This window comes from Labrus mixtus, chromosome 18 (genome assembly GCF_963584025.1).
Source record: "Labrus mixtus chromosome 18, fLabMix1.1, whole genome shotgun sequence".
In the NCBI taxonomy this organism is placed as follows: Eukaryota; Metazoa; Chordata; class Actinopteri; order Labriformes; family Labridae; genus Labrus; species Labrus mixtus.
The window spans coordinates 478589-505715 of record NC_083629.1 but is presented as its reverse complement, the minus strand read 5'-3'; the positions used below and the strand labels follow the sequence as shown (position 1 = coordinate 505715).

Here is a 27127-nt window from a genome sequence, read left to right as displayed (position 1 = left end):
TATTCTGTAACAATCAAATTTCCTTCACAAGGCTGGTGTAACAACTAATGATGTTGAGCTGGTGTCTGAGGTGTTTTGGGTGTGTAATTATTTCATTCAAATTAAGCTTATGCCAGTTGATAGCTGGAGCAATGCTAATATGGAAACAAGGACATTACTCAGGCCAATCTTTCAGATACTTCCATGAAATAAAAAAAATAAAAAATACACACAATTTGAGCTCCATATATAGTTGGGTGGTGCACATGGTAGGCTCTGTATGCATTTGGAGGACAAAACATGTTAACTTTTGACATTATGTGAACAACAATTGCACCAAAATTATGGTCTGATTTTTTCAGTAATAATTATTGAAAAGTGGTTAGAAAGGCAGTAAAATTACTTTGAGACTGGGATGATAACCAGACCCTAATGTTGGCAATTGTTCAGAGTAAATCAAGAAATGTAAGACACATGAGCATCTCTTCTTCAAATCCTGCAATCAAACACTGTCTAATAAACTAATAGCTTGGTAACATTTCACTCATATGCTTGTTTAAAGGATCATGTTTATAGTCTGTAAATTGTTTAATGCCTGGATCACTAACACAGAAAATGTATTATATATTATAGACTCATGAAAAAAACACATTTGTCATAATAGGATTTAACTGATTAAGAAGACAGTCAGTGCTGTTGAATGAAGTGTTACCAGCTAGCTTTGCCTTTTTCCAAACAAATAGAGGTGGATTCTTTTTCCATGTATTTCACTCTACCTTTAGGCGCGTGTAACCCCCTCTCCCTGCCTCCCTACCAGGCCAACCACAGCATAGATTTCGACACCGGCTCTGCTATGGTCCTGACAATTGAGAGCACACTGATCACTGCATGCTCCTCTGAGTCCCTGGTAAGCAAAGGCCACTTCAAGAATTTCTGCATCCGCTTTGCTGAGGGCTTTGAGACCTCCTGGGATGACTGGAAGCCTGAGATCCGAGGGGACATGGTCATGAATGCTTGTGAGTAACACCTCGTATTGCAGCATGAATTGTGTCACTAGAATTGATTCAGTTAAGAAAGACAAACAAACCCAAAAGAATGACCTAATTAAAGTATAGGTTTTGTCTGTTATGTGATTGTTTTTCCTGTGTTTGGTCTGATACAGGTGTAGTCCCTGATGGTACATATGAAGTATGCTCCAGGACTACAGGGCAGCCCTCTGCAGGCAAGTCTTTGAAATTAATCTCTTCCCCATTAAATCATCAATACCACTCTAAAGTGGCACAATTAACCTGAGACATATTACTATTTTGAAAACATTTCATCCGCACTTTTGAATGTCTCTATCTTTGCTTCCTCTTCCCGAAAAAAAAAACCAAACAGAGAGCAGTAGTGCTGGTACCTGGACTCTGAATGTGCTCTGGAAAATGTGTGGTATCGATGTCCACATGGATCCTAACATTGGCAAGCGCCTCAATGCGCTGGGAAACACACTGACGTCCCTAACAGGGGAAGAGGACGTAGACGACATCGCTGATCTAAACTCTGTCAACATGGCAGATCTTTCAGATGAGGATGAGACGGACACCATGTCACCCACTATCCACATGGTTAGTCAGTTACTACTCACGCACATCCATTCTCTTATTTCATCTTTTTGATTTCCTATTTTTTTCAATAACATTTTTTAATTAAATGCTCTGAAAATGTGCAATGTTCAACATGTGTTCAGATGTGCTGCAAAATGAATGAAGAAGATATCATTGGTATAAAAAGATTATTCAGATTCCGAAGTTATGTACATGTATCTGTTTAGGTAATGCTCATTTGCTCCAAGCTGAAGGTTAGAAGAGAAGACTAATATCACTCTCATACTATATATATATATATACATATGTATATATATATATTTTGAATATAGAAGCTACTGGCAGCTGTTTGTTTCAAAAGAAAGACTACAAGATTAGGAAACAGCTAGCTTAGGTTTGTTTAGACATGGTCAAAGTAGCCTACCAGCACCTCTCAGGTCAGCATTTCTTGTGTTATGAGCTGTGTGCAAAGCTGTGTTTTGTCTGGTTGCCTGGCAACCTAACAGTTGTAACCTAACATTGTGCCACTGCACCTAGCCAAGAACTATGTAAAGACCCTTTAGTGTAGTTTAACATTGTGGTTGAACAGACATGAAGGGGGAATTTTGTTGTTTTTTGAGGAACCTTCCTTGAACAGTCTTTATACTAAACTTACATATCTGACCGACTGGAGAGTTGTATTGTATGTATTTCCCTTTCTAACTCTCAGAAAGGCCAATAACAACATTCAAAACATTGAAAGTTTATACGTTTATCTTCTAAGGTTGTCTGAATGTTCAAACCTTGATACTTTTGATACCAGATGTTTTTAAAAGATACAATCTCAGATTGTTTATGAAAATGTATTATAAAATGAGCAACATTTTAGGAACTCAAATACTACATTTCTCATGTCCTTTCATCTCTTAAAGATGGGAAAGTTACACTTTTGTCTCTTACAAAGAGACAGAGGAGGATACTATGTCTAATTGCCCAAATAAGTTGGCAGTGTTTCTATATGAAAACATGAGTAATCAAATGCAAGAAATTATACAATATTGGATGCCTAGGACTTCTATTTTTATAGAAACAGGTATCAATATTGTATGATTTATACTAGAATTGTACTGAAGTTTAAAAGTTTGGTATTGTAACAACATTAACTATTAACAAAACCTACCTGGCTTACCTAAGATCTTCAGGAGGTAAAGTCTGGCTGGACTTGCCGATTCTTCGATCTCTCCATCCATCTTTCCCTACCGTTGTTTACAGAGTCCAGGGAGCCAGTTTAGCCCTCGACTGACCTTAAGGAAACGTCTGGTAAACCACATCCTAGGCCTCAGCCCCAGGCCTCAGAGTGTGTCTGTCCCAGCTGACTACTTAAACTGTGCATCACCTCGCCTCCGAGCAGGCAGTGCCAGGGCCCAAAGACCTCTCTCCTGGGCCTGTGTATGTAGCCCCCTGTAGTGTTAAGATCTTCTCTGGGCTGACAAAATCCTCTGCAAGGTGGCTTTACTTCTCAATCACCTGCAGTCATAAGATGAAGGTTGTGGATTCTGCTATGCTATTTGATTCTTTGACGTAATAGTATGATAAGGGAGAACAGTGTCACTCTGCGTTTGCTTTCACTGCGCTTCTTATTAAGCTTCATTGATGGGTTGAAATGGAAAAAAATGAGTTTTATTTAATCCCCTGTGGCAAAAAAAAACTTTATTTCTCTTGCACATTGAGTGGAGTGGTGATGGTGGTGGTGGTGTTGGTGGCAGAGTACCCTTTTTGTGGTTCATAATAGCTGGTGGGATTGACGCATGCATAACACATATCTGATTTTACTCACAACTATCAAAATAACAATCAGCGATCAGGGATTTGGGAATAATGCAGTCTTATGTTCAGCAGCTGCCTGGTGAAAATTTCTCACTAAACAATGTTTCGTTATTCAGTGTTTTTTTTTCCACTATGTCTTTACTTTCACAAAGTGAAATGTGTTTGGATGTTATCAATGCTTTGACCCAACAGGAGACCATTGACCCCAGAAGGCAGCTGGTGATGGGTAACCAGGTGATTGACGCACGTGGGAGGAAGTTCACCAAGAGAGTGGTGGATATCAGAGAGCTGAATGAACAGGCCAAGGTCATCGATGACCTCAAGTAAGATTCCTGCTCACCCACTATAAGAATTGTGAATTCTCCTGATGAAGGTCCTGCATTTCATTGCTATACTAAAACCATCCACTCTTCTAATCCTCAGAAAATTGGGGGCCAGTGAAGGCACCATCAACCAAGAGATCCAGCGTTATCAGCAGCTAGAATCTGTGGCGGTCAATGACATCAGGAGAGATGTCCGAAAGAAACTGAGGCGTTCCAGCATGAGGGTAAGTGTTTCACCAAAAAAAGCCAGTGTCAGTTAAAATATTACTCCTCTTACCAAAACACACCTTAATGACTGTCATTGGAACTTTCTTACCTAATTGTTTGTTGTTTTTCCATAAGGCGGCCTCCCTGAAGGATAAGTGGGGTCTTGGCTACAAACCAAGCTACAATCGCTCAAAAAGCATCTCTGCAGCTGCAGGCCGGCCCCCTCCCAAAAGGATGGACAGACAGAGGTACAGAATAGTGCAGTAGTAACTAATCACGTCAAGAGTGCTTCATCTGGCATTAACTGTAAACAAACAGCACCTGGTAGCCCCCCTCTTACACTTCTGCTGTTGACACTACATGTGTTAACACATTTCCCATTCATTCCCTTTTTAAAAGGATGCAGTGACTCACAAGTTAGAATGCAGTGAAGAGGAGATAAAGTGTGTTTCTCATTTGTTTATAGTTATTATAAATTTTAAAAAGTTATTATTGTGGGCGGCAGTAGCTCAGTCTGTAGGGACTTGGGTTGGGAATTGGAGGGTCGCCGGTTCAGGTCCCGGCACGGACCAAGTCCGGAAATTGGTCTGGTAGCTGGAGAGGTGCCAGTCCACTTCCTGAGCACTGCCGTGGTGCCCTTGAGCAAGGCACCTAACCCCCCCCACCAGCTCAGGAGCGCCCGCTGTGGGCAGCCCCCTCACTCTGAGACCTCTCCATTAGTGCATGTCCATAGGATCTTGTTTGTGCATGTGTGTGTATTTCAGCCTATGTTTGTGTAGCATGTTAACTAGACAGAGTGTAAAAACAAATTTCCCCTCGCGGGATCAATAAAGTATAAATTATAATTATTATAATTATGCAGATAGCTCAGACTATGTAGTAATGATGTTGCAGCAGTTGACAAACTGTAGGACATTAACCAAAGAGCAGAATAACCAGATATTAAACGCAGGGTTGGACATTTCCTCAAGATCCACTTTTTAAGGTTTTGGTTGAAATTGTCTTTAGGTCCTGACAGAAATGAATAACTCATGTTCTCTGAAAAAGGAACGAAGAAAATCCATCATCTGTAGCAGTTGTAAGCCTGTAAAAACTTCAACCAATGTCTGCTACGAGGTACCAATCTGATGAACCAATCACACGCCTCCCTGTCTCCCTGCTTGTTCTCTACCACATGCATACACGAGCCCACACTCAAAGCATGAGCGGAGCACTGAGGGAATGCTACTTTCAAAATCATGCTAGTTTTCTAAAAATGACCAACCCTGCCTTTAATCTGATAAGAAACAGCTTGAGCCGTTAATAAAAGTAATCACTTACAATATTTTATTAAACCCAAAACCAATAATACAGAAGCGTATGGCTGGTAATGTTTGTATGCATTTGATATCCCTCTGACTTTAGTTCCAGGATTGGGGATGTGGATGATTTACCAGATATGCGTGTGGATGCAGCCTCTCCTGGACCCCGAGTCACCTTCAGCATCCAGGAAACGGTAAACTTATTTCTTTAAAAATAATTCTGACTTGTTTAAAAAAAAATAATAATACTCATATATGATCTTAATTGAGCTCAAATGTGTTCTTTCCAAATTAACAATTGATGTTTTTTTGTGGTACTGAGAAGGTGATATTTGTTGTTATTTTCAGTTTAAGTTTTTTTTTCTGGTATTTAATGTTGACAGTTTTAAGATCATCATTTCATCCTTCATTGTTACGTGTGTGTCAATGTGAATGTTGCTCATAAGGCATGATATATACAAACTGTGACTCGTGTGGTGTCCAGTCATCATAGATTTCTCAGATGGCCAAAAAAGAGATCAAAATGCTTTCAGGATTTATGTTTACATTTTGGATTTTTTTTCCTGAATTACTTTTTTGATCAATTGAAGATGAATAATCTGGCCATGGAAACTACCCATACACCTGTCAGTCCAGGAGAAATATTTAAGGTATATGGTTCAAAAGATAAACTTCAACAAATCAAAACTTGCTAACAAACACAAACAACAACTTCTGTTTCCTCATCTTTTCTGTGATTACCTCGACTTTGCTGATGAAACTTTAATATGCAGTCGAAACAGGATGATGAACTCTGAGCTTTGAATAAACTGGATCATTTTCTGTAGTTGGCTCTTTGTGTCCTTAGAGACGCTATGAGTAATATGTTGATATATGTGGAACCATATTGAAATATATTTGAACTCAGAATATAATTCCAGTAGAATCCATCATCTGGAAAAGATGAAAATAAAAAATTAATTCAATTAATTAATTTTAAGAATTGGTTGTTCTGCATCATAAGAACTTGCTTATAACACATTGTTGGAATGTTGTTGCTTTAATCAGAGAGTTTCTCATCCTGTACTGAAACTGCATTAAAATCCAAACTTTCTTCAATATAAATATGAACTGATTTCTAACAGCTATGCATGGTTGGCTTCTAAAACGCGGTCATCAAGCTGTTGTTTCTCACTACAACATGGACATACATTTAGCTCTAAAGGTCATCACTGTGTAATCTGGCATTTCAAGTCACAAAATTTAATTGTCAGTTTATTCATTTCGCCCCCGGAAAGTATAACGATTAGATCAGGGCCCCCATGGTTTGATGCTGAATAGCAATTTCAATTGTGGAATGAAACATTTACCAGATTTACAGGGGACATTGTCTTTGCAAGTGACTCAAAGTGTACCGAGCAGTGCTGTTAAATGCTCTTTGGGTTGGCTCTTTTTTGTAAAAAGTTAGATTAAAGGGAGTGTAGTGTACCACTCTCATACAGGGTAATCCTGACTACACTTTTTAACATTATTTACAGGAACTTTATAATTTAAAGTAGGATTAAACTGGCAAGAAAGACTCCTTTATAGTAGGCAAAAAAAACTCAAGCAGAACCTTGGCTGCCTTTGCCTGAAATGTTTGAGTTGAGAGTGAGGAAGTGAGACCCCTCTGTAGTTTGCACCTTGTTTTAACTACGTCTCTTCTTAATGCTCTGTGATTTCAGTGGTTATTACAGAGCAGTGTACATTGTTAGAATACTTTGAGAATCTCACTCATTTATAATGTATTATTTGTAATATGTTCAAAGTCAAAGAAGGAAGCATTTAAGAGAAGGTAAGATTAATAACTTAGCCAACAAGAGAATATGCTTTTTACATTTAAAAAAAATAAGTAGAAACAGTGTGCTTAGAGAAAAATAAAAAAGACTGTAAATTGTTGTTCACACTCAGGAAGCCTTCTTTCAAAAAAATGGTGAACAGGGAAAAGATCTCCTGAGTAAGCCAATCAGAGATGTTTCTCTGAGAAAATCACACTTGGTGAGGGGCTTCCCCAAAAGATGTCACAGTGTACACTGACATTAATGATCTATTCTCTTCTGCTGGTTTCGGTTAAAGATGGAAACAAAACTCATCTATGGTAGGATCTTTTAGGATTTAGATCAACATTTTTCAATACACAATTTCTGCAATATTCACTCCTCATGAGGAACCCCGTTGACTCTCTGTAAGGATTTCTAAAATGAGAAACTAAAAGATTTATTTGTCAATCGTTTTTAATAGTTATTAAGCCTTAACTTTCCACATACCCACAGATATAGCTGACTTTGTTTTTCAGCTATCTGCCATAAACGATCACCAGTTTTTAAGTGGATAAGAATGACAAATAAAGACACAACACATAAACATGTCCAGCAGCACTCACACTCTTTCCACACATTTCTCTGGGCTATTGGACTCTTTCTAGATGTCTTTGAAGATGGTAGGCCTTTTGAAATGTAAAGGCGGTCTCTTGGGAGTGTGTTATGCCTTTTCTTCTTTCGGGTATAGTCTTCTCATCTTCATTGTCTCTCTTTGACTTCACCTCAAAGTAAGTGCATGACCTTTTAGCTCCTCTGGGAGCAGTTGCAGGCTCGTAGTGTTCTGTCATTGGACATAAAACTAGAAATCAGCATTGATGGAAATGGATCTAATCATTACCGGTAATAAAAGATAATATCCTACAGTCCAATCAACAGATCACTATCGCCTTCAGATTTCCTTAGTTGCCTTCCTACTTAAAGGATATTCCTTTAAGTAAGAAGAGCTTTGTGACGACTGTCCTGCAGTGTGAGTTTGACTCTGTGTCCTTCTATAAAGTTTCCTGAGGAGACAGAGGGGGACCTGTCGTCAGTCTCCATTGATGAGCCATGCCATCCTCATCATCACCTCCATCTTCATTCCCCATCCATTTTCGAGGGCCAGCACTCTGCTTTCAGTGCTCCTGTCACTCCAGCTGTCTTTTCACCAACAATTCCCTTCCAGCACGACGACATGAGGCGCGACGACCTGTCCTCTTCCTCATCAGAGGACTCTGAAAAGGAGGATGACTTCGAACGCGAGAAACTGCCAAGCTACCGAAGACCTTTGTGAGTCTTTCTGTTTTGTTTTTGTTTAGTCAGGCACTCCTGTGATTGTGACATTCATCACTAGGAAAATACTGTTAAGCTTTCCTATGGATTTTTTTTTCTCCCAGAAATAAAAAGTTCTAATTTTCAGCAATCACATCCCCTTACTTCTCTCTATCCAGCCAAGCGTCTCACAGGAAGTCCTCTGGGTTTTCTGCTGTGAGTCAGCTGTTCAGTGAGCGCTGGCCCAGCACACCCGCCAACCGCAGCTTCGGTGGCCCAACAACTGAAAGAAACATTGACTTTGAGCTTGACATCCGTGTGGAGATTGACAGTGGAAAGTGTGTCCTTCATCCCACTACTCAGCAGCCAGAGCATGAGGACATCCCCAACAAGAGGTACGATGTTATTCTGATAAATCCTGTAGAGAGAACCATATTGTAAATCAAGTCTGACTCAATTTCCTACTGCCTCCTGCCCTGGAACCAGGGTTTTTCCTGCATAGAGAATTCTTTGGCGCCACCCAAAGAGGTTTTACCCAGCACCAAAGGAAAATCACGAGCGCCAAAAGAAAAAAAAGACGATTCAAATTGCAAATCAAATCCTCTCTGAATGTATGTTAAAAATATTAATACATTAAACGACTGTTGAACAAGCAAAACATAAACTTAAATACGACATCTTGACTTCTAGCAGTCATCTCCCCTCTCATCCGTTTACGCATGTGGCTCGCGCTGATTGACTGTTCGTTTCTTTTGACTGGTTCCGGACGCTCCGCTCACACCCACAAGCACTAAATGCGGGGTGATTTTCCGTTTGGCAAGTTAATTTCAAAGAGCGATCCACTTCATGGTAAATATTTATCCCAACAGTCATGTTAAAACTAAACCGTGTATGATGTAGCTGCGGCTACTTGTCACTGCTCCTCTGCTGTCTGCAGACGGGTCATCATGGGGGCACGCCGAGACGAGACACACCAACATACATGGCTGCAAATGCACACACACACACCGGAACGCCAACCACCGCGCACACCTGTTGACTTGAACACGGTTGATCCGCTTTCCGTATGGACCGAGTCGGGAACCCACGTTCAACTTTTCTCCGTCCACTTCCACCGTGTCTGCTTTTATCAACAATCAATATCTTAACGATCGTAACGTCAGCCAGCTGTAGTCTGTGAACTTCTCCACACAGACTGTCAAACAGTGCTGCGTTATAGCCAGCAAATATGTTTTTATTATTTCTCAATTTCCTGATCGGATCAAATGATCCAAATTATCTGTGACTGAAATCTGTGATTATTTGACATAATACCTTAGTAACTCAAATAAATGTACTTTAACAAATGTGTATGTAAAACGAAAACACAATTTAAAGGTAAAGAGCAGCCATCATAGGAAGAGGGTGAAATCCACTGGCAGGATGTGACCCCCCCCTCTCCCAATCTCATTACACCCCTCTCCCTCAAAATCCCACTCCTCCCCTGTTTCACTGTTGCAATAAAAACAAAATCTTTACCAGATTTAATTGGAGTTTCAGTAACTTAAGCTAATACTGCAGCACAAAATCACCAACAAGGTTTATGATGCTGGAGAAGTTTTCGGAATCATGCAGTTCCGACAAGAAGAAGAAGAGGAGGAGGATGAGGACGGCGGGATTAACATTAGGGCGTTAATTAACATATTATTAAGTTATTAATAATAACATAATATTATTTATAAAATGGTCAGAAATAACAGGAAATGCACAGATTTCTGTCAAATAAGGTAATACAGACTCAGACTATACTGTAATACGAGGGTCGAACGTTTACTACAGCGTGTACAGTCACCCCCCAAAGGCCCATTCTGAGCCAGGAAAAACCCTGCCTGAAACATGTGAAATTATGTTGACAAAGAGATTTGAAACAAATCATAATGAGAAATCCAGTGATTATGTTCCAAATAACATGTTGTAGCTTTTCCTCAAACTTTATTTTGATTCAGGTGACTAACATAATTAAGCATAACTTTCTCACTGGATTTTGTAGGAGCTGTGAGCGAAGTCTCAGGAGTCTGGACCAGGAGTCTCCCCCAAAGAAAAAGAAGCTGCAGCCCACCTACACGTCCACCACCCACCTCCTAGCTGGCAAGAAATGTCCCTCCTCCCTGCAGACCAAACCCAATGACATGGAAACCACAGTCTTCTACATTCCAGGAGTAGACGTTAAGGTCAGCTTCTTCCTCCAGTTTACAACTTTTAACAGTCAAAGATGTCTACTCTGTGATTTTTGTTTCATGCTTTAAATAACTAATAATCCTTTTCTGTCCTTCAGTTGCACTACAACTCAAAAACACTGAAGACGGAGTCCCCTAATGCCTCCCGTGGATCCTCTCTCCCGCGCACTCTCTCCAAAGAGTCCAAGCTGTATGGTATGAAAGATAGCGGCCCTCCCAATGCTGTCCAAACCAAGACTAACTCGCTCCTACCTCCCCCGCCCCCACCTATTCCATCAGGTACTGAGCATTCCCTCATTTTAATTGCATGCCCTCGTACCATCTGTAATCACCGTCACTAGACTGCCCCGCCTCTCTGATCTGTTGATTTACATCCACACGAGGACCCATTGAAGCAAATGCATGCGACTTCAATACTTTCCTTCGAGGCATGAATCCAGAGTGACCCTTTCAACAAATGGGCCCATGCATACTGATTCAGACAACAAAGACAATGTTAAAGGCTTAATATGTGATTTTTCACACACAAATATAATATAAATCAAGTATATCCTCTGAAAATAACTCTGAGTCATGAGTGTCTACAATGGGTGTAACACCCGAGTCCCACTGTCTGTGATGCTTTCAGAGTTTTCAGAGTCCTATCTTCACTTTGTTTACATCGCCAGGACGGCCGGCCAGCTCCTCCCCTCGAGTATAAAAGTTGTTTAATTGAGGGACTAGAGAAAAGAAGAATAACATACTGTACTCACTGCTTAACTGTGTTTCTAGATCACGCTCATTTCAGGTAAATTTACATGCAGTGTGAAGATACGAGCATAATAAAGATCGCTAGCATTAGCATGCTGACACAACAATGCACCGCAAGTTGTTTTGGTTTCACGCTGGTGCTCAAGGGCGACATCTACTGGATCAAAAAATCACATATTAAGCCTTTAAAATAGTTTGAAGGAATTCACTTTCTAAAGTATTGTCGACATAAAGTCCAGGCTGCAGATGACTAAAACTCTGATGTGTCTTTGCAGCCAAAGGCAAGGGCAGTGGAGGAGTAAAGACAGCCAAGCTCTATGCCTGGGTGGCCCTCCAGACATTGCCAGAAGAAATGGTCATCAGCCCGTGTCTGCTTGACTTCCTGGAAAAAGCTCTGGAGACGATTCCTATCACTCCAATAGATAGGAATTATGCAGGTTTGCTTGTTTCACTAACTTGAATTCATTGATCCCCCTTGTGAGAGGGCTTGTGCATTAAAGTCTTTTTTTGTCCCAAGAATTTAAGGTGAATGTTGTTGTGTTTTTTTTTGTGAACATCCCATTAGCTGTGGCTTCCCAGGAGGAGGACATGGGTCATTTTGATACTGTAGAGCAGATGGAGGAATCCACCACTTCCCTGGTTTCCTCTTCCACATCTGCCTACTCATCGTTCCCCGTCGATGTTGTCGTCTACGTCAGAGTCCAGGTACTGACAACTGAAGTGTTATCCTTGCAGCTCACTTTCTCCAAAGCATTTACAACATTTGATATATCAAAACGAAAGTTACGAATGTAACTACGGTTTTACGAATCCCGAATGACCGCCAGAGGCGGTGCTTAAAGCACTGAATATTCCCAACAATATGTATACCAACAATGTCACTTGTGACCCCTGGATGACCCGAGAGAGGTTATATCTTCCGGTGTCATCCGGGGTTCTGTTCCTACAGAATCTTCTCGCGGGATCACGAGGATTCTGAGTGACAGAGCGCTCTGACGGTCATTCGGGATTCATAGAACCGTAGTTACATTCGTCACGAGGTCACGAGGAATCCTGCTTATCTACCTCATTGAGCAGAATTGGAGGACTCCGGCAGGAGGGTCACCCCCAGTGGATGGGGAGTGGCAACATTCACCCTGTAGAACCTGGAGAATGTGTTCGGCGATGCCCATGAGGCAGCGGCACATATGGCCTCCAGGGGTACGCCCCTCAGGGCAGCCCACGATGTTGAAACACTCCTAGTAGAGTGGCATTTCACGCCAGGATGGCAGGGGACGGTTACTCATCCCATATGCATGCCCAATAACATCCACGATCCAGTGGGAGAGGCGCTGTCTCGAGAGAGCGCAACCTTTATTAGGGCCGCCATAACAGAGAAAGAGCTGTTCTGACCGCCGAATGCCAGCAGTAGCTGCAACATAGGCTCTCAGGGACCGTACTGGGCACAACAGTTCTGGCTTTCCCCCGCCATCTCCCAGTGGGGGGTTAAACTGTGCCAGTCGTAAATTGAGGTGCGAACGTGCCAGCACTTTCGGAAGAAATGCTGTGTTCGGCCATAGAGTGACGCCTGAACCGTCCGGATTCCACCTCAGGCGCTTACTGACAGGGCGTGTAACTCACTGACGCGCTTCGCTGAAATAATGGCCAGTAGGAATGCGGTCTTACATGACACCCACTTCAGCTCTGCCCGTGCCAAGGGCTCAAAGGGAGGCTGACATAGGGCGTCCAGCACCAGGGGTAGATCCCATGTTGGAGTTCTTGGAACTCTTGGGGGATGCAACCTCCGAGCCCCCCTAAGAAAGAGGGACACTAGATTGTGAGTCCCTACTGTGCCATTGTCGATTCTAGCATGTCGACATGATATTGCCGCTACATACACTCTCAGGGTAGAAGGAGACCGGCCATCAGGAGGGACCGGGTCTTCCCTCCGGCTGACACCCCAATCAGAGAAAAGCTTCCACCTGTTGTCATACTGCAGACGGATGGATGGTGCTCTGGCGTTCATTGTGGTCTGCCTGACAGGGTCCACGCAGCTGCTCAGCAGCGGTTCGGGCCCTCCAGCGGCCAAACCCACAGTTTGAGGCGCTGAGGATTGGGATGCCAGATCCGATGCCTGTCGGGGAGGCACCACGGTGTGCCACGACAGAGTCTGTGAAGCAGAGAGAACCATGTCCTTGCTGGCCAGAAGGGGGCCACCAGTAACATCCTGTGACCCTCTTGAAGCACTCTCTGAAGTGTTGGCCAAATCAGAGGAAGCGGCGGGAAGACATACAGAAGACCCTCTGGCCAAGGATAAGCAAGTGCATCCTGGCCCAGAGGGCTGGTTGCCTCTGTCAGGGAGAGACCGATGTTAACTTGCCCAAGAGACGCAGGAACGTGACAGTGCAGTAACCTGCTCCTTTGAAATAAGGGAAGGAGGCGCAGAATGTCGTCCACACAGTGAGGGGACGGACATGCCCTCATGGTTGTCGTGTCCAAGGCCACACCAATGAAGGTCGTGGTCTGGGAGGGGTTTAGACAACTTTTCTCCCGGTTTACCTTGAGGCCCAGCTGCGCAACATGGGAGACGAGGAAGTATGTTGAATAGAAGCCTCTGTGGTGCGACAGAGGATCTACGTCCTTGGCCAGGAGGGCGGATAACTCCTGGTCCAGCGCTAGGGCTTTTGCCGGGTCGCTGATGACTGTGTGTTTGACCCGGCCGGAGGAAGGGGGCCGCCATCGGTACTGTAGCTTGTACCCGTGGGTTAAGGTGGTAACCACCCAGGGGTCTGAAGCGTGTGCAGCCCAATATTCGAGCTGCTGGTGGGAAAAGTACCGGACAGCCGGCCCCGTAACCTCAGTCTTGGTTCCCCCCGCCTGTAGAGGCCCTGGAGGGGCGGCCGATAGGATCTGGGGCTTGAGGTGGCCTGTAGGACGAGTGGGCAGCACCACGAAAGTCCCTGGCACAAAAGTCCCTGGCCGGCCTCTGTGCTGGGGATGCGGAGGCCCATGCCTGCCAGTGGAGGGAGTCCGTGGTGGTGGGTGGGCTCGAGGGGCAGTTGAGAGGCCCCTAGGCCTGCTGGGGGGAGGCATGCTTCTGCTCAGACTCGAAAGCTGCTGCCTAGTCTGCCAAGCTTGAACGGTTCGCTCCAGCGCAGCTGACCCAAACAGCTCCCCTGGTGCCACCGGAACGCTCCTGAGGGTCCGCCTACATGCCTCCGTCAGGGGTGACTGGTGCGAGCCATACCTGGCGGCGAGTTTGAACCAGGAAGGACATCATCCTTGCAAGTTCCCTTGACATTAGGGCAAAAGCCTGCAATGATGCATCACTGAGGCTGATGGAGGAAGCCTCGACCCCGCCCTCCTGCAGGGAAGCAGAGAGGGCAAACATGAGGTGAGCCAGGGAGTTGCCAATACGGCCAGCACACGCTCCAGCATTATAAGCCCTGGTGAGAAGGTCATCTGTGACGCGACACTGGGGTCGAGGGCACCTGACAGCTGGCCGCAGTGCCTCCTCAGGAGACACAATGAGGGAGGCGATGGTAGGCTCTTCAGCCGGCATCCGATCAAGGCCAACTCTTGCCGCCTCGTGCATGGCAGCCAGGGCTCGACCGTCAGCTGAGAGACGGGAGTGAGACGGGAGTGAGCCCCAGTATCTCTCCAACAGGCATGTAACTCCCTCCGTCTTTGCTTTCTTCTTGAAGGGGGCAGCTGCAGCAGCGGGAGCAGCCCGTCGTCTTGAATGCCTAGGTTGGGCTGGAGGCAACTGGACTGATGCAGGGAGGTCACCCTCGCCTACCGAGGGCCCAACCTGCGCCAATCTCGCAGCTCTCAGTGCTCGAGGCATGTAGCTGCAGTTCATGCATGGGCTTTCCGAAAGACCCTCCGTCAGGTGGTCAGGACTGAGGCACATCGGGCATAGGTCATGGCCATCATCAGCCTGAAGAGAAACTCCTCAGGCAGGACAATAATGACACTCGTCCATTGTGGCAGACGCTACCGTAAGCTGAGGGAAGAGGGCATAAATGCAGCCTGCACAGCAGATGTAGGAGTGACTAGCTGTCACGACAGTGATTTGCTCCGGTTCGGATGCGACCGTGAACTAGGCCAACACAACCGTAAGCTGAGGGAAGGGGGCGCGGACGCCGCCTACAACAGCAAAGGTTTGAGTGACTGCTCCGTTTAACTTTAAATTGCAGTCAGCCCAAGCACGGATGCTACAGGCAATTTAGCATCACACCATAAACTGGGAGAGGGGGCGCAAACGATGCCTTCCCCAGCAGAGGCTTGATAGTAACTAATGGTAGCCTACAAATAGTTAGCTGCCGCTAGGCAAACAATTCCGGCACCGTAAGCCGGGAGAAGAGGGCGCTTACGCCGCCTACACCGGCAGAGGTTGCAATAATTAAAAACAACAAAAGTAATGTACCCGTTCACTCAGCGCTTTAGAAACCACAGCTGGCTAGGGTAATAATATAGAGTTACAGAATAAACAAAGTAGGCTACCCACCGGTACCGGGAGCGGGAAGCGCAACGCTGCCTTCACCGTCAAGGATTGTAAACACAAACTTAAACTTTGGCTAATTAGCTTCGGCGAACACAGCCACTAATTTGCCAGGAAATTTCAAGAAAACGAAACACGTACCTTACGTCCGTAGAGGTCAGGTACAAACAAAACAAACCGTTCCCTAAAGAGGGTTGGACGGCCGATCGCAGCCCTTGGAGGGCGAAAACTTTGCTGCTCCGACCAACACGGTCCCAAGGCTACCAGCGACTGTTATTAAGTAGTTCAACAAATGTTGTTCTTTTGTTTTTCCTTCTAGTAAGTTCCATACAATTAGTTTCGGCTAATGCTGTAGGAGTAGATGCAAACTGCACGCGAGAAGAAAAAAGGAACAGAACCCCGGATGACACCGGAAGATATAACCTCTCTCGGGTCATCCAGGGGTCACAAGTGACATTGTTGGTATACATACTCGAACTGCGCATGTGCGAAGGGAATATTCTGTGCTTTAAGCACTGCCTCTGGCGGTCAGCAGGGATGAAATAGAACAGTTCATTACAGTTAAATAATGAGATAAATACGTTTTCAGATATGAATGCCCTATTTTTTAAATTTGAATGTAATCCTATGGATAGGTCGATTGGCTTGTCAATCATTGTATTGAATTCTGTAAGATAATTATGATATTAGTTTATAGTTGTGAAGTTTTAGGACATGTTTCAGTCTTTCCATTGAGAAAAAACTTCAGGATGTACTAGCAACTCATCTTTCCACAAAAGCTGTTTGAAATAAGAAATTACCTATTTTAAATGCTACGTGTCAGTGTTACATATTGTTCCTTTATTGCATGGAACCTCTGCTTTATTTTGTAGAATTATTTCACATAACTTTAGAATTCATTAATTTATTGACACTCCCAAAAATGTATGCAACTGTTTGAAAATGAAAAGGATTTAGACCCTTTCCAACATAGCAGACGTCTTAACCTTTAGTGTACACAAAAGCAGATTTAACTTTCCACATTTTTGGAGCTATGTATGTTAATAAAATGTGAAATAAAACAAAAACTAAATATAATCAATGGAGGCTATTTTCATTTTGCTTTTCCAGTATTAATTGGGTCTCCTCAGTGAGTTTGTTAAACATCAACCTGTAAAGCCATGCATCTCGATATTTACACACCCTGCACTGAAGTACGATATTTAGACCGAATCATCCGTGATCATTTTTGTCCTCAGCCCTCTCAGATCCGCTTCAGCTGCCTGCCGATGTCCAGGGTGGAGTGCATGCTCAAACTTCCTTCTTTGGATTTGGTCTTCTCCTCTAACCGTGGAGAACTAGAGACCCCAACAGGAGCCCATCCGACTGAGGGATCTCATTCTCCTTCTTCCACTCCACCATCACAACACAACCCTAAACCACCTCCCAGTAAAGGTCTGTCGAGCATCACTGCTGAAATCACTTTCTTCCTCTAGATCATAGATCCTCATGACCAAAACAGTTGTAATCAATCACTTTAAAGATGTTGTTTTTTTCTGTAGTGCATCTCAGACTGTATTGTTTATTTAGTCCAGACATATGTACAGATACTTTTCAGTTTGCTTTAAACAATAATTAAACTGTAGACAAACTAAATGGTTAATAAACTGCTGTCTAGTTTTGCCAACACTCAAAACCCATTCACATAAGCCCATTCAGTCCTTTGTTTGTGGTCTGCATAAGTCTTAAAACACAGAGACAAATGCTCCCTTTCAAATTTGCTCTCCTTGTGACATCACAGTGGGATTCTGGTAAAAAAAAATCCCCTCCCCTCCCCTGATATCTACAACTATGAACTCCACCCCCAGCCTAGAACAAAACTTTTACACAGGTCCGCCATTTTTATTCTTGCTACAGAGGAGTGATGTCTACAGGCAAAACTCAGGGGGGGCTCATTGAATTTAAAGAGACACACATACCAAAACGGAGCGTTCTGAGAGAGCTGGTTTATACAGGGTCACAAACCTCCTCTGGTGCTTGATTCATGTTATATTTTGACCAAAGCACAGCACAGATGTTTCATTTAGACCACCAGTCATTTAGACTCTTTGAAAAGGTAGAGAAGGGCTATAATATGTCCTCTTTAAAATACATGAGATGCATTCACTTTTTAGAAGACATGTCACTTGTCTAATCAGCCCACTCCTCCCTGTTCTAAAACATATTATTGAAAGACATTTGTCATACAGGCTATTATTGACAGAGGACTTGCAAATGGGCATGTATTACATAATTAATACCAACTATATGTGACTGCTTCTCTTAACTACTCTTTTCCACCCCTGTCTCCTTTCAGCATCACCACTGCTGGGGAGCCCTCTGGGCAGGAGCCGCCACAGCAGCAGCCAGTCAGACCTAACCGGGCCCCCCAGTAACTCCTCAGGCCTCAGCTTTACTGCCTGCATGTCTGACTTCTCCCTCTATGTTTTCCATCCTTATGGCGCTGGAAAGCAGAAATCTGCCGTCACAGGCCTGCCTCCTGGTCCAGGGCCCTTAGGTATGGAAGGGTTCATATTGGCTTATGGCACAGGGCTGCAGTGTCTCATGACATGCATAGTTTCTAACCTCATCACTAATATTGATTTTTGCAGAAACAAAATGTTATTGTTGTACATGTATAGCATACTCTTGTGCCACTTGTTGTAGAATATTTAGTGTTATTCATCTTGTTCTTTCAGGTACTGTCGATGAAGAGCCTTCTTCAGTAACAGGGAGAAAAGACTCTCTCAGTATTAACCTGGAGTTTGTGAAGGTCAGCCTATCCAGGATGAGGCGTAGTGGGGGCCCCGTCTTCATTGAAAGCTTCATTCCTCCTAAAGGTGGTAAAATGGACACCACCCTCATCAACATCTCAGGTACGTTGTCAGCACCAGAAAAACACTTCTCATGCCAAAGACATGCCATAGATCATTCTGACTGATGGTGTGATTTTGAATGCCGTCCTTTAGTAAATCTCTTTCATTAACTTCCTGTTGCTCTAGCTCAAACAGGATAGGTCAGAGTATCCGTGACATTTTGAAAGCCATTGCGGTGTGTTAAATGTTCACAGACAGCTTTATTGAGTCCCTCTGAATATTTATTTGGGATAATAAAACTGAATGTAGAGTGCAGAATCTTCAGGGGATATAACATACAGTATTTGGCACAGTCAAAGAGCTTCATCATCAGCTCTGTTGGAAACTTGATTTCACGTCACCTTGTTTTATACATGAAGTAATGAATGAAGCTTTCACAAGCATAGAAATGAGACTGAGGAGCATGACTGATTAAAACATTCACCTTCCCAATCCCCATAGATTGAATCTTTGGAGCATGTGCTCAAGTCAAACTTTGCACTGAAGAGCCTTTTTCAAAGTTGTGCCTCACATATAATCAAACGTCATATTTCCCCTTAGCTGTGTGTGACATTGGCTCCGCCTCCTTCAAGTACGACATGAGGCGCCTGAGTGAGATTCTTGCCTTCCCGAGAGCCTGGTACCGTAGAAGTATTGCCAGACGCCTCTTCTTGGGAGACCAGACAATCAACCTTCCAGTTCCAGGTGACTTTTTGACCACTTACTGGCGCGTGCGTGCGTGCGTGCGTGCGTGCGTGCATGCATGTGTTAAAGAAGTATGGAATTTCTTCATCACTCTACTGTTGTGAAAAAAAACATCTACAATTAAGAAGGTTGTTTTTGTTAAGAGTTATCTTTCTCAATAAAGTGTAAGCTTCCCTGTCTTTCTGACTGTTTTAAGTTGTTCTAGTTTTCTAGTGTCTGTTTTGTATTTGCCTTATATAGACCTTCTTGCTGCTGTGGAAGCTTTAGAAAATGAAACGTATATATTTTAACATGGTCTTCAAGTACGACAAAGAATAAATCAAATGTTTGCACATGATGAATGATTGCCTTCTTCGGTTTAATTGCTGAATGTATAGCTTGTATTCCTTTTTATTTCCCACCTGGCTGATCTTCCTTCAGCCGACAGTTCCTGTCTGCTCTGTGTTAACATTTTTACTGCTTTTTTCTCCATACCCTTCACCAGCCTCTGGCCCTGCCACCCCTGACTCGGCTGAAAACATCACCCAGCATCTGTCCCCCGAGTCCTGCCGGAAAGCTTACTGGAGGACCTGGGATGGAAGCACAGCGACGCAGCACATGCCTCAATCCCCCAACGTCTTTTCAGAGCACTCCACTGGAAGCAACATGTCTCCGGGGCTGGGTCACCTCAAGTCCCCTGCTCCTGGACGCACCAGGAGTGTGTCAGACTCGGCTGCTCCTAGGAGAGGTAATTAGCAACACTCCTGGTATTTCCAGTAAGAACTCAAATGTCATGCTTAGTTACCAAAAGACATGATTTTACTCTTTTGCTGCAAGTCAGGATGTGTTGAATACAGAAGAAGAGTTCAGATATCAAACAACATTTAAAAATAAACAATGCAGTGTTGCCATAAGATGCAGAATCCTGTCCGGATCATAACCTTTAATTCTTCTCTTCAAGATTCTGTGACAAAAACATCCACTCCATCCTTCAGTAAAAATGGAAAGGCAGCAGGCCAGCAGGGCTCGCCGTGGGAGACTCTGGTGGTATTTGCTATCAACTTAAAACAACTCACCGTCCAAATGAACATGAGCAACGTCATGGGAAACAATACGTAAGTGAACAGAGTGTGCACGCCTTCAGGGTAGAGGCTTTAATACCCATCTTGTTAAATCAGATTTATCTAAATAATGTACTACATTATGTATTTTTTTCAAATGTTTAATAAAACAAAATGACCCTCTACGCAAAAACATCACATGATGCAAGAGTTTAAAACAAATATTTCTGTATAAACAGACACCAGTTTCTTGGCCGCTCTAAGGGATTGTGCATAAAGATTCTTTGAACTTTTGCTAAAGATTACTCAGAATCTCAAATAGGGAAAAAAACGATGAAATGAGTCTGGGAGGGATTCATTAAGAATAACTGTTAATGATAAAACAAGCTATATATGTAGATAATTGAGCTGTGTGCTTGTTTGAGTAAATCACATAAATGTTTTTAAGAAGGATCTATGGAGTAAGCGGAGGTGAAGGTATACATGTAAGCTGAAAAATGTTCAGGACTTAACATTTTGAGAATCATTAACTTACCTTTAATGGAATATTCAGCTGCAATACTGCTGTACAACTATGTCTCTTGGGTCTCTCCCTGCTGCTACTGATTCATTGATCAGTTGACTCTTACAGACTTGATTCATCTCTGATATGTGTGTTACTGTTTACCAAGGTAGATTGCTGTCAGAGCTTTATTCTTTACAGCTGGGGGAGGATTCAAGACATTCCAGATAAAACACTCTCATAACTAAGACAGGACTGTTTCATGAGCTCTATGTCATCATAAAGTAAAAATCATCTCTGCCTCTGGAAGTCTGTGGGCTCCCTGAGCATCATCTACGTCTCTAGACGTTTTCCTCTTCCAGTCAGAGAACACTAGCACTCTCCAGGTCTATGTTAAATAATCAGGAACTTCAAAATGTTCTTCCGTCATCATATAGTAAACATATACAGTAGCTGAGATTTCCAAACTGAGAACACATAAGATAAAGCCGCAGTAACCAGTGATGTTTCCAGTGGAAGTTCTCCCAATGAGACTCATTTATGTTTCATAGAGAGCACTTGTGCATTATTCAGCAGCGTTTCAGGACTGCTCACAGTTGTGTTTACCTCTGCAGCTGGACCACCAGCGGGCTGAAGAGTCAGGGCCGACTGTCTGTAGGCAGCAACCGGGACCGAGAGATCAGCATGTCTGTGGGCCTCGGACGTTCCAAGCTGGACTCCAAGGGCGGGGTGGTGGGTGGTAATATAGACGTGAACACCCTGGAGATGGTCTGTAAGTAAACAAAGAATCAACCCTCACACGTATGCTGTTTTCCCCACAACTCATTAGCAGCTAATGTTCTAGCAGAGTGTGAATGTGTACCTGAGCCAGAGTTCAGTGTAGAATTTTCACACAATGCTCGGAGCCAGCAGTAAAATACAGACTTCGATATAGACTCACATTTCTCTACTTTAAATGTATGAATAAATATTTACGTTCTGCATGGCATTTGGTGTGTAGTTAAACTAATTTAGAACATGCATGCATACATTACTTTTGTCAAATCATGCCTTTTATCCAGTTTGATTGCTACTTCCATGATATGTTGCCACTTAATTCTTCTATAAAGAGTCATTTAAAATAAAGTGTAATCCTATAACTTAAATTGGGATTTAGAGCTTAAAACAAAGAAACACATTGACAAAAACAAATGATTCACCAATGACTGTCTGTTTCCTAGCCCACATCTCTGAGCACCCCAACCAGCAACCTAGTCATAAGATCCAGATCACCATGGGATCCACAGAGGCCCGTGTGGACTACATGGGCTCCAGTATTCTAATGGGAGTTTTCAGCAATGCTGATCTGCAGCTACAGGATGAGTGGAAGGTCAATCTGTGCACTGTTGACACTAGCCTATCAGAGAAAAGGTATGAAATTATGTCATCAGGACCTTATCATAGAGCCTTCTTTATTAAGGTTGTCTACCATCTGAACCATGTTAAACTTTAATGTTCCCATGTCTCACCTTTTCCTTCTCTCCACATTCTCCTTCTGTGCTCCCAGTGAGATCTTTGTCCATGGAGACTTGCAGTGGGACATTTTCCAGGTGATCATTTCACGCTCCACCACACCAGACCTCATCAAGATAGGCATGAAACTGCAGGAGTTTTTCACTCAGCAATTCGACACCAGCAAGCGTGCCCTCTCTACCTGGGGCCCTGGCCCCTATATTCCTCCCAAAACCCCCGTCATCAACACTGAGAAAGGATCTGCAGAACTGTGTAAGTGTGCCCTTTTTTATACTGCAGACTGGCATGAAAAGGTATTCAGGCAGTCATACTGGTTACAGTAAACTAATTTATATGAGACTCATTTGTTATACTGATGTTAAGTTATGAACTGAATGTAATCAAACATGATCAGGTGATAATTCAAACCAAAAAGCTTAAGCAGCATGCATATACAAAGCATTAATGCATCAAAACCTGAACATAGTAAATGAGAACTAGCTGCATGCTTCATGTTTTTTTATGCCTCCCTCTCCCTGCTTCTGTGTCTCCTAACTGTCTTTGTCACACAGACATGGATGCAGCCCATCATCGCCACTGGCCTGGGGTGCTGAAGGTAATCGCCGGGTGCCACATCTCCCTCTTCCAGATGCCTCTTCCTGAGGACGCTGTGCAGCTGGGCGGTTCAATGAGCCTCCATGGCAACCACATGACCCTGGCCTGCTTCCACGGACCTAACTTCCGCTCTAAGTCGTGGGCTCTGTTCCACCTGGAAGAGCCCAACATCGCCTTTTGGACAGAGGCACAGAAGATCTGGGAGGATGGTGGGACAAAATGTTCTTCTATTGTATAAATGGAATAGAAATATGATCTAAACATATGACATATTGGTGTTCAGATGTATAATGTACACTTTCGCACTAAGTATTATTTCTGTCACACCCAGGCTCACAAGATGATTCTACCTACATTGTTCAAACACTGGATTTCCATCTTGGTCACAACACGATGGTGACGAAACCTTGTGGTGCACTTGAAAGCCCGATGGCCACTATAACCAAAATAACCCGGCGGCGTCATGAAAACCCCCCACATGGTGTCGCCACAGTCAAAGAATGGTTCAACTATGTCACTGCCATGAGGAATGAAGGTAACCATGTTCTGCATAATACATTTTAATTGTGTTTCTTAAATATATCACATTTATATACTTTCTCTTTTCAACCAATGCCAGTGCAGTATTTACCAGTTCATATGTTATAAGTATGCCAGACTGATGTGGAAGTTCAGTAATTATATAAAAATGTGTAAAATGTACTTTCCTTGATAATTAAGTATTTAAAAAAATAGGAACTGAGTGCAGCAGATGACTTTATTGTGACTATCTTCTCAGGCTCTGTGGAAGTCTGTCTGCCTTCCTTTGCAGCTGTTGCCTGTTATCATAAATGCAAAATAAGTTCAGACGATGTTTAACAAAGCACAGACGTGTGAACGAGACTTTCAGCTTAAAAAAATAAAATATATATATATATTAAACACATCTTATATCTTGTTTTAGAGTTGAACCTGCTCAGGAATGTTGAAGCCAACAACCAAGAGAGCGGAGCCGCTGCCAAAAGCTCCAGTCTGCTGAGCAGCTTCCGGAGCTCCTCTAGCTATAACCATGAAACTGAGACAATCTTTGCTCTGCCAAGAATGCAACTGGATTTCAAGTCCATCCACGTCCAAGATCCTGATGAACCGTCTCTAACAGGTAGGACCTGATTCCAGAAAATAATGTGACATAAAGGCACATAAGGGAATAAAAGCAATAAAGCATTAGTTCAGGTTTTGCATTTAAGAGTCAGACTTGAATCTTTTTTCATAAATAGTCAGTAAATCTTTGTTCATTGACTGTCTCAGCACTATGTCATCAATTTGCTGCAGAAATCAGTTATTGTTTTCAACCTGGTTCAAAGTAACTGCCCTCTCCTTTGGCTTCCTGCAGACTCCTTGTATACACAAAGCACACAGTCTCTAATGTTCCATTAAAGCTTGAGCTATTTCTAGTTTCCTATTCAAACTTTTTATGGAGAACATGAGCTCCTACCCTCAAAGCAAAAATGTACATTAGTAAACCAGTTCTAACAGGTAACAGTCTGACCCTGTTTGTTCACGATCAACCTGTACCTGTTCTCCATCTGTTGCATAGTTTGACTTTGCTGAAAGACAAGTTCCCCTTGGGACACACTTAAGTCAAAGTTGAGGCTTACAGCATAATGAAAGCGCATTTCAATGCTGAAGTAAAATGTACAATGCTGAATCATTAGCATCATTGATTTGAAGTAAATTCAATTGATTTATGTGTTCCAGACTCCAACAGCAAGCCCAAAGTGGAGTGCAGCGTGGTGACAGAATTCACAGACCACATCTGTGTCACCATGGACGCGGAGCTCATCATGTTTCTTCATGACCTGGTGTCTGCATACCTGAAGGAGAAGGAGAAAGGTTCTTCACAACACTCGTTTATCCATTCAGTCAGAGATTAACTCAGCAGTGTAGAACGATGTTCACCCGAGTCATCATCAACACATCTAGCAATTAAAATGATTCTATTAAAAGATAAAAAGAACCTACAAAGTTTCTTGCAAGAAGCCAAGTAGAAATAATAAGATGAACTACATCTGTCAGCTTGTGTTCCTTTGAATCTGTTTGTATGCTGTTGATCTCATTTGAAAACAGCATGAAACCCAGGAAGCTGTGTGTGTTATTTTCACACGGTGGGGGGTCAGAGAGCACAATGCAGGCAGCACTTTAATGGGATTTCTATTGTTAGATTGTAAATGATTAGAAATGCTGCACTTTTTACTCAAGTTACCAGGCGTTCTTCATACAAATGTAAATAGTGCTACACCTTTATTCTATTTATTTTGCAGCTAAGGAGAAAGCAAAAGGCAAGCTGTCATCAGTTAGTTTAATCCTGATAGTAGGACACATTTCATTTCTTTATCCTTCTTATCAAGGTGTTAGTTCTGCTCGCATGGATATTTATTAAAAAAGAATGTTTGATGTTAAGAAATGTTTTTGCCATATTAACAAGAAAACATCAGAGCAGTGCATCGTGGGAAACAGCCATGTCATCGTCTTCTTCCTCTGCTTGTGTCCTCAGCCCTTTTCGCTCCACGGGCGTTTATGGCTCGGCCTGGCCAGAAGAGCCCGACGGCCCTGCATGACGACAGCTCCTCAGACAAGGACAACGATGACGGCATTAACTACACCACCGTGGACTGGAGGGAGTTCATGTGCAACACCTGGCACCTGGAGCCCACTCTCAGGTCAGCTCCGCCTCATCGCACCACAAGCACTTGTAAAGTTTCTGGACGCATGACCTCTCGTGACGGAGTGAAAACGAGTCATAATGCTTATTGAAACAGAGGAGGAAACAAAGAAGAGACACTGTGTGAGCCTCTATGACAGAGTGCACATTTTTTATAGTTACTAATTGACATAGCACTCGTCTCCAAATCAAAAACACATGTAGTCAGTAATGTGTTTAGCCTTGACAAACCTGCATGTCCCCTCTGTTTCAGGCTCATCTCCTGGACCGGACGAAAGATCGACCCAGTTGGTGTGGACTACATCTTACAAAAACTGGGCTTCCACCATGCCAGGACTACAATTCCCAAGTGGCTGCAGAGGGGTGTGATGGATCCATTGGACAAGGTTTTGTCGGTGCTGATCAAGAAGCTGGGCACCGCCCTGCAGGACGAGAAAGAAAAGAAAGGCAGAGACAAAGAGGATCACTGAGGAACACTCATACCACTGTATTCAAGCTGTGCAAACGTTCTTTACGCTCACGACACTGGATTACAAAGGCTGATGAAAATGCTGTACAACATTTTTGTCACACTTGTTGTTCCTACTACACATTGTGAAATTCAGCATAGTTGTTTACTGTGGTCCAAACCACTAGCGGCTCCGACTGAAGCGTTTTGCACCAATCTTATTTTCTGTATATTTTGAACAAAGTAGCAAATATTAGTTTTTATTTGACAGCTTTAATTGTAAAACCCTGCCTCTTTTACCTGTTGTTAATGACCTTTCTGAAATTGCTTGAAAGTTTATTTTAAGGCTCACAAATATTTCATGAGAAATGATTTCTTAAACCATTGCCTTCATTGTTTCCCATGGAACACGTGCTAGATATGCTTATGTAGTATTAAGATATTTAAGAATAGTTCAGTGACGGTGTTCTTGATTCTTTTTTTATTATTCTTTTTTTTTTATGTGAACAAATAAATTCTGGGAGGTTACTGCACATCAACCACTTTGTCATGAGGATGAAATAAAGTTGTAATTATAATTTTAACCAAGACTACTATTTATGGTTATGTGAAATGCAAAGTCTATAACATGTATTAGCTTGTTGTGTCAAGCTTCATTTTGTCTCTTTTTTTAAAATTCAAACAGCAGAACCAGTGTGTATAATACCTTTCTTAAATGTGCTGATTTCCTTACTTACCGGTAATAAAAAATATTGCCATTTAATTATAGATGAAGTTTGGCGTTTTCTTTTGAAGTGTTACAACTTTTTTTTTAAAGACAGTAACCTTCATTTTACAAAGACTCCATCCAATGATTTTAGCATCAAGATGAGTTTTCCTGTAAAGATTATTTCTACTCACTCATTGAAAATATATTTTCTTCAGTGGTTTTAAAAGAGTGAAGAAAATACAACTGGTGATGTCATAGTAGTAAGGATCATTCTGGATCTTTTTGTGTTTAAAGTTGAAGATCTTG

The 27127-nt window shown here is 42.8% G+C and overlaps 1 protein-coding gene across 1 annotated transcript in view; it reads left to right on the top strand.

Annotated features, from left to right (window-relative positions):
• kiaa1109 (KIAA1109 ortholog) overlaps positions 1 to 26878 on the top strand; it is a 77683-nt gene extending 50805 nt beyond the window's left edge. The window contains exons 62-91 of the mRNA XM_061062726.1: positions 797 to 995; positions 1142 to 1201; positions 1360 to 1586; positions 2817 to 2993; positions 3564 to 3694; positions 3795 to 3918; positions 4037 to 4149; positions 5306 to 5396; positions 5793 to 5852; positions 8038 to 8306; positions 8468 to 8683; positions 10318 to 10498; positions 10603 to 10783; positions 11530 to 11691; positions 11820 to 11959; positions 16976 to 17171; positions 18073 to 18273; positions 18455 to 18631; positions 19172 to 19315; positions 19800 to 20042; positions 20256 to 20409; positions 21472 to 21629; positions 22078 to 22267; positions 22404 to 22621; positions 22921 to 23172; positions 23295 to 23498; positions 23907 to 24101; positions 24701 to 24835; positions 25497 to 25662; positions 25918 to 26878. Coding sequence (XP_060918709.1) covers positions 797 to 995; positions 1142 to 1201; positions 1360 to 1586; positions 2817 to 2993; positions 3564 to 3694; positions 3795 to 3918; positions 4037 to 4149; positions 5306 to 5396; positions 5793 to 5852; positions 8038 to 8306; positions 8468 to 8683; positions 10318 to 10498; positions 10603 to 10783; positions 11530 to 11691; positions 11820 to 11959; positions 16976 to 17171; positions 18073 to 18273; positions 18455 to 18631; positions 19172 to 19315; positions 19800 to 20042; positions 20256 to 20409; positions 21472 to 21629; positions 22078 to 22267; positions 22404 to 22621; positions 22921 to 23172; positions 23295 to 23498; positions 23907 to 24101; positions 24701 to 24835; positions 25497 to 25662; positions 25918 to 26134 — 5181 coding nt within the window. The 3' untranslated portion in view covers positions 26135 to 26878. The remainder of the gene's footprint in view (positions 1 to 796; positions 996 to 1141; positions 1202 to 1359; positions 1587 to 2816; positions 2994 to 3563; positions 3695 to 3794; positions 3919 to 4036; positions 4150 to 5305; positions 5397 to 5792; positions 5853 to 8037; positions 8307 to 8467; positions 8684 to 10317; positions 10499 to 10602; positions 10784 to 11529; positions 11692 to 11819; positions 11960 to 16975; positions 17172 to 18072; positions 18274 to 18454; positions 18632 to 19171; positions 19316 to 19799; positions 20043 to 20255; positions 20410 to 21471; positions 21630 to 22077; positions 22268 to 22403; positions 22622 to 22920; positions 23173 to 23294; positions 23499 to 23906; positions 24102 to 24700; positions 24836 to 25496; positions 25663 to 25917) is intronic.
• Positions 26879 to 27127: the final 249 nt, after the last annotated feature.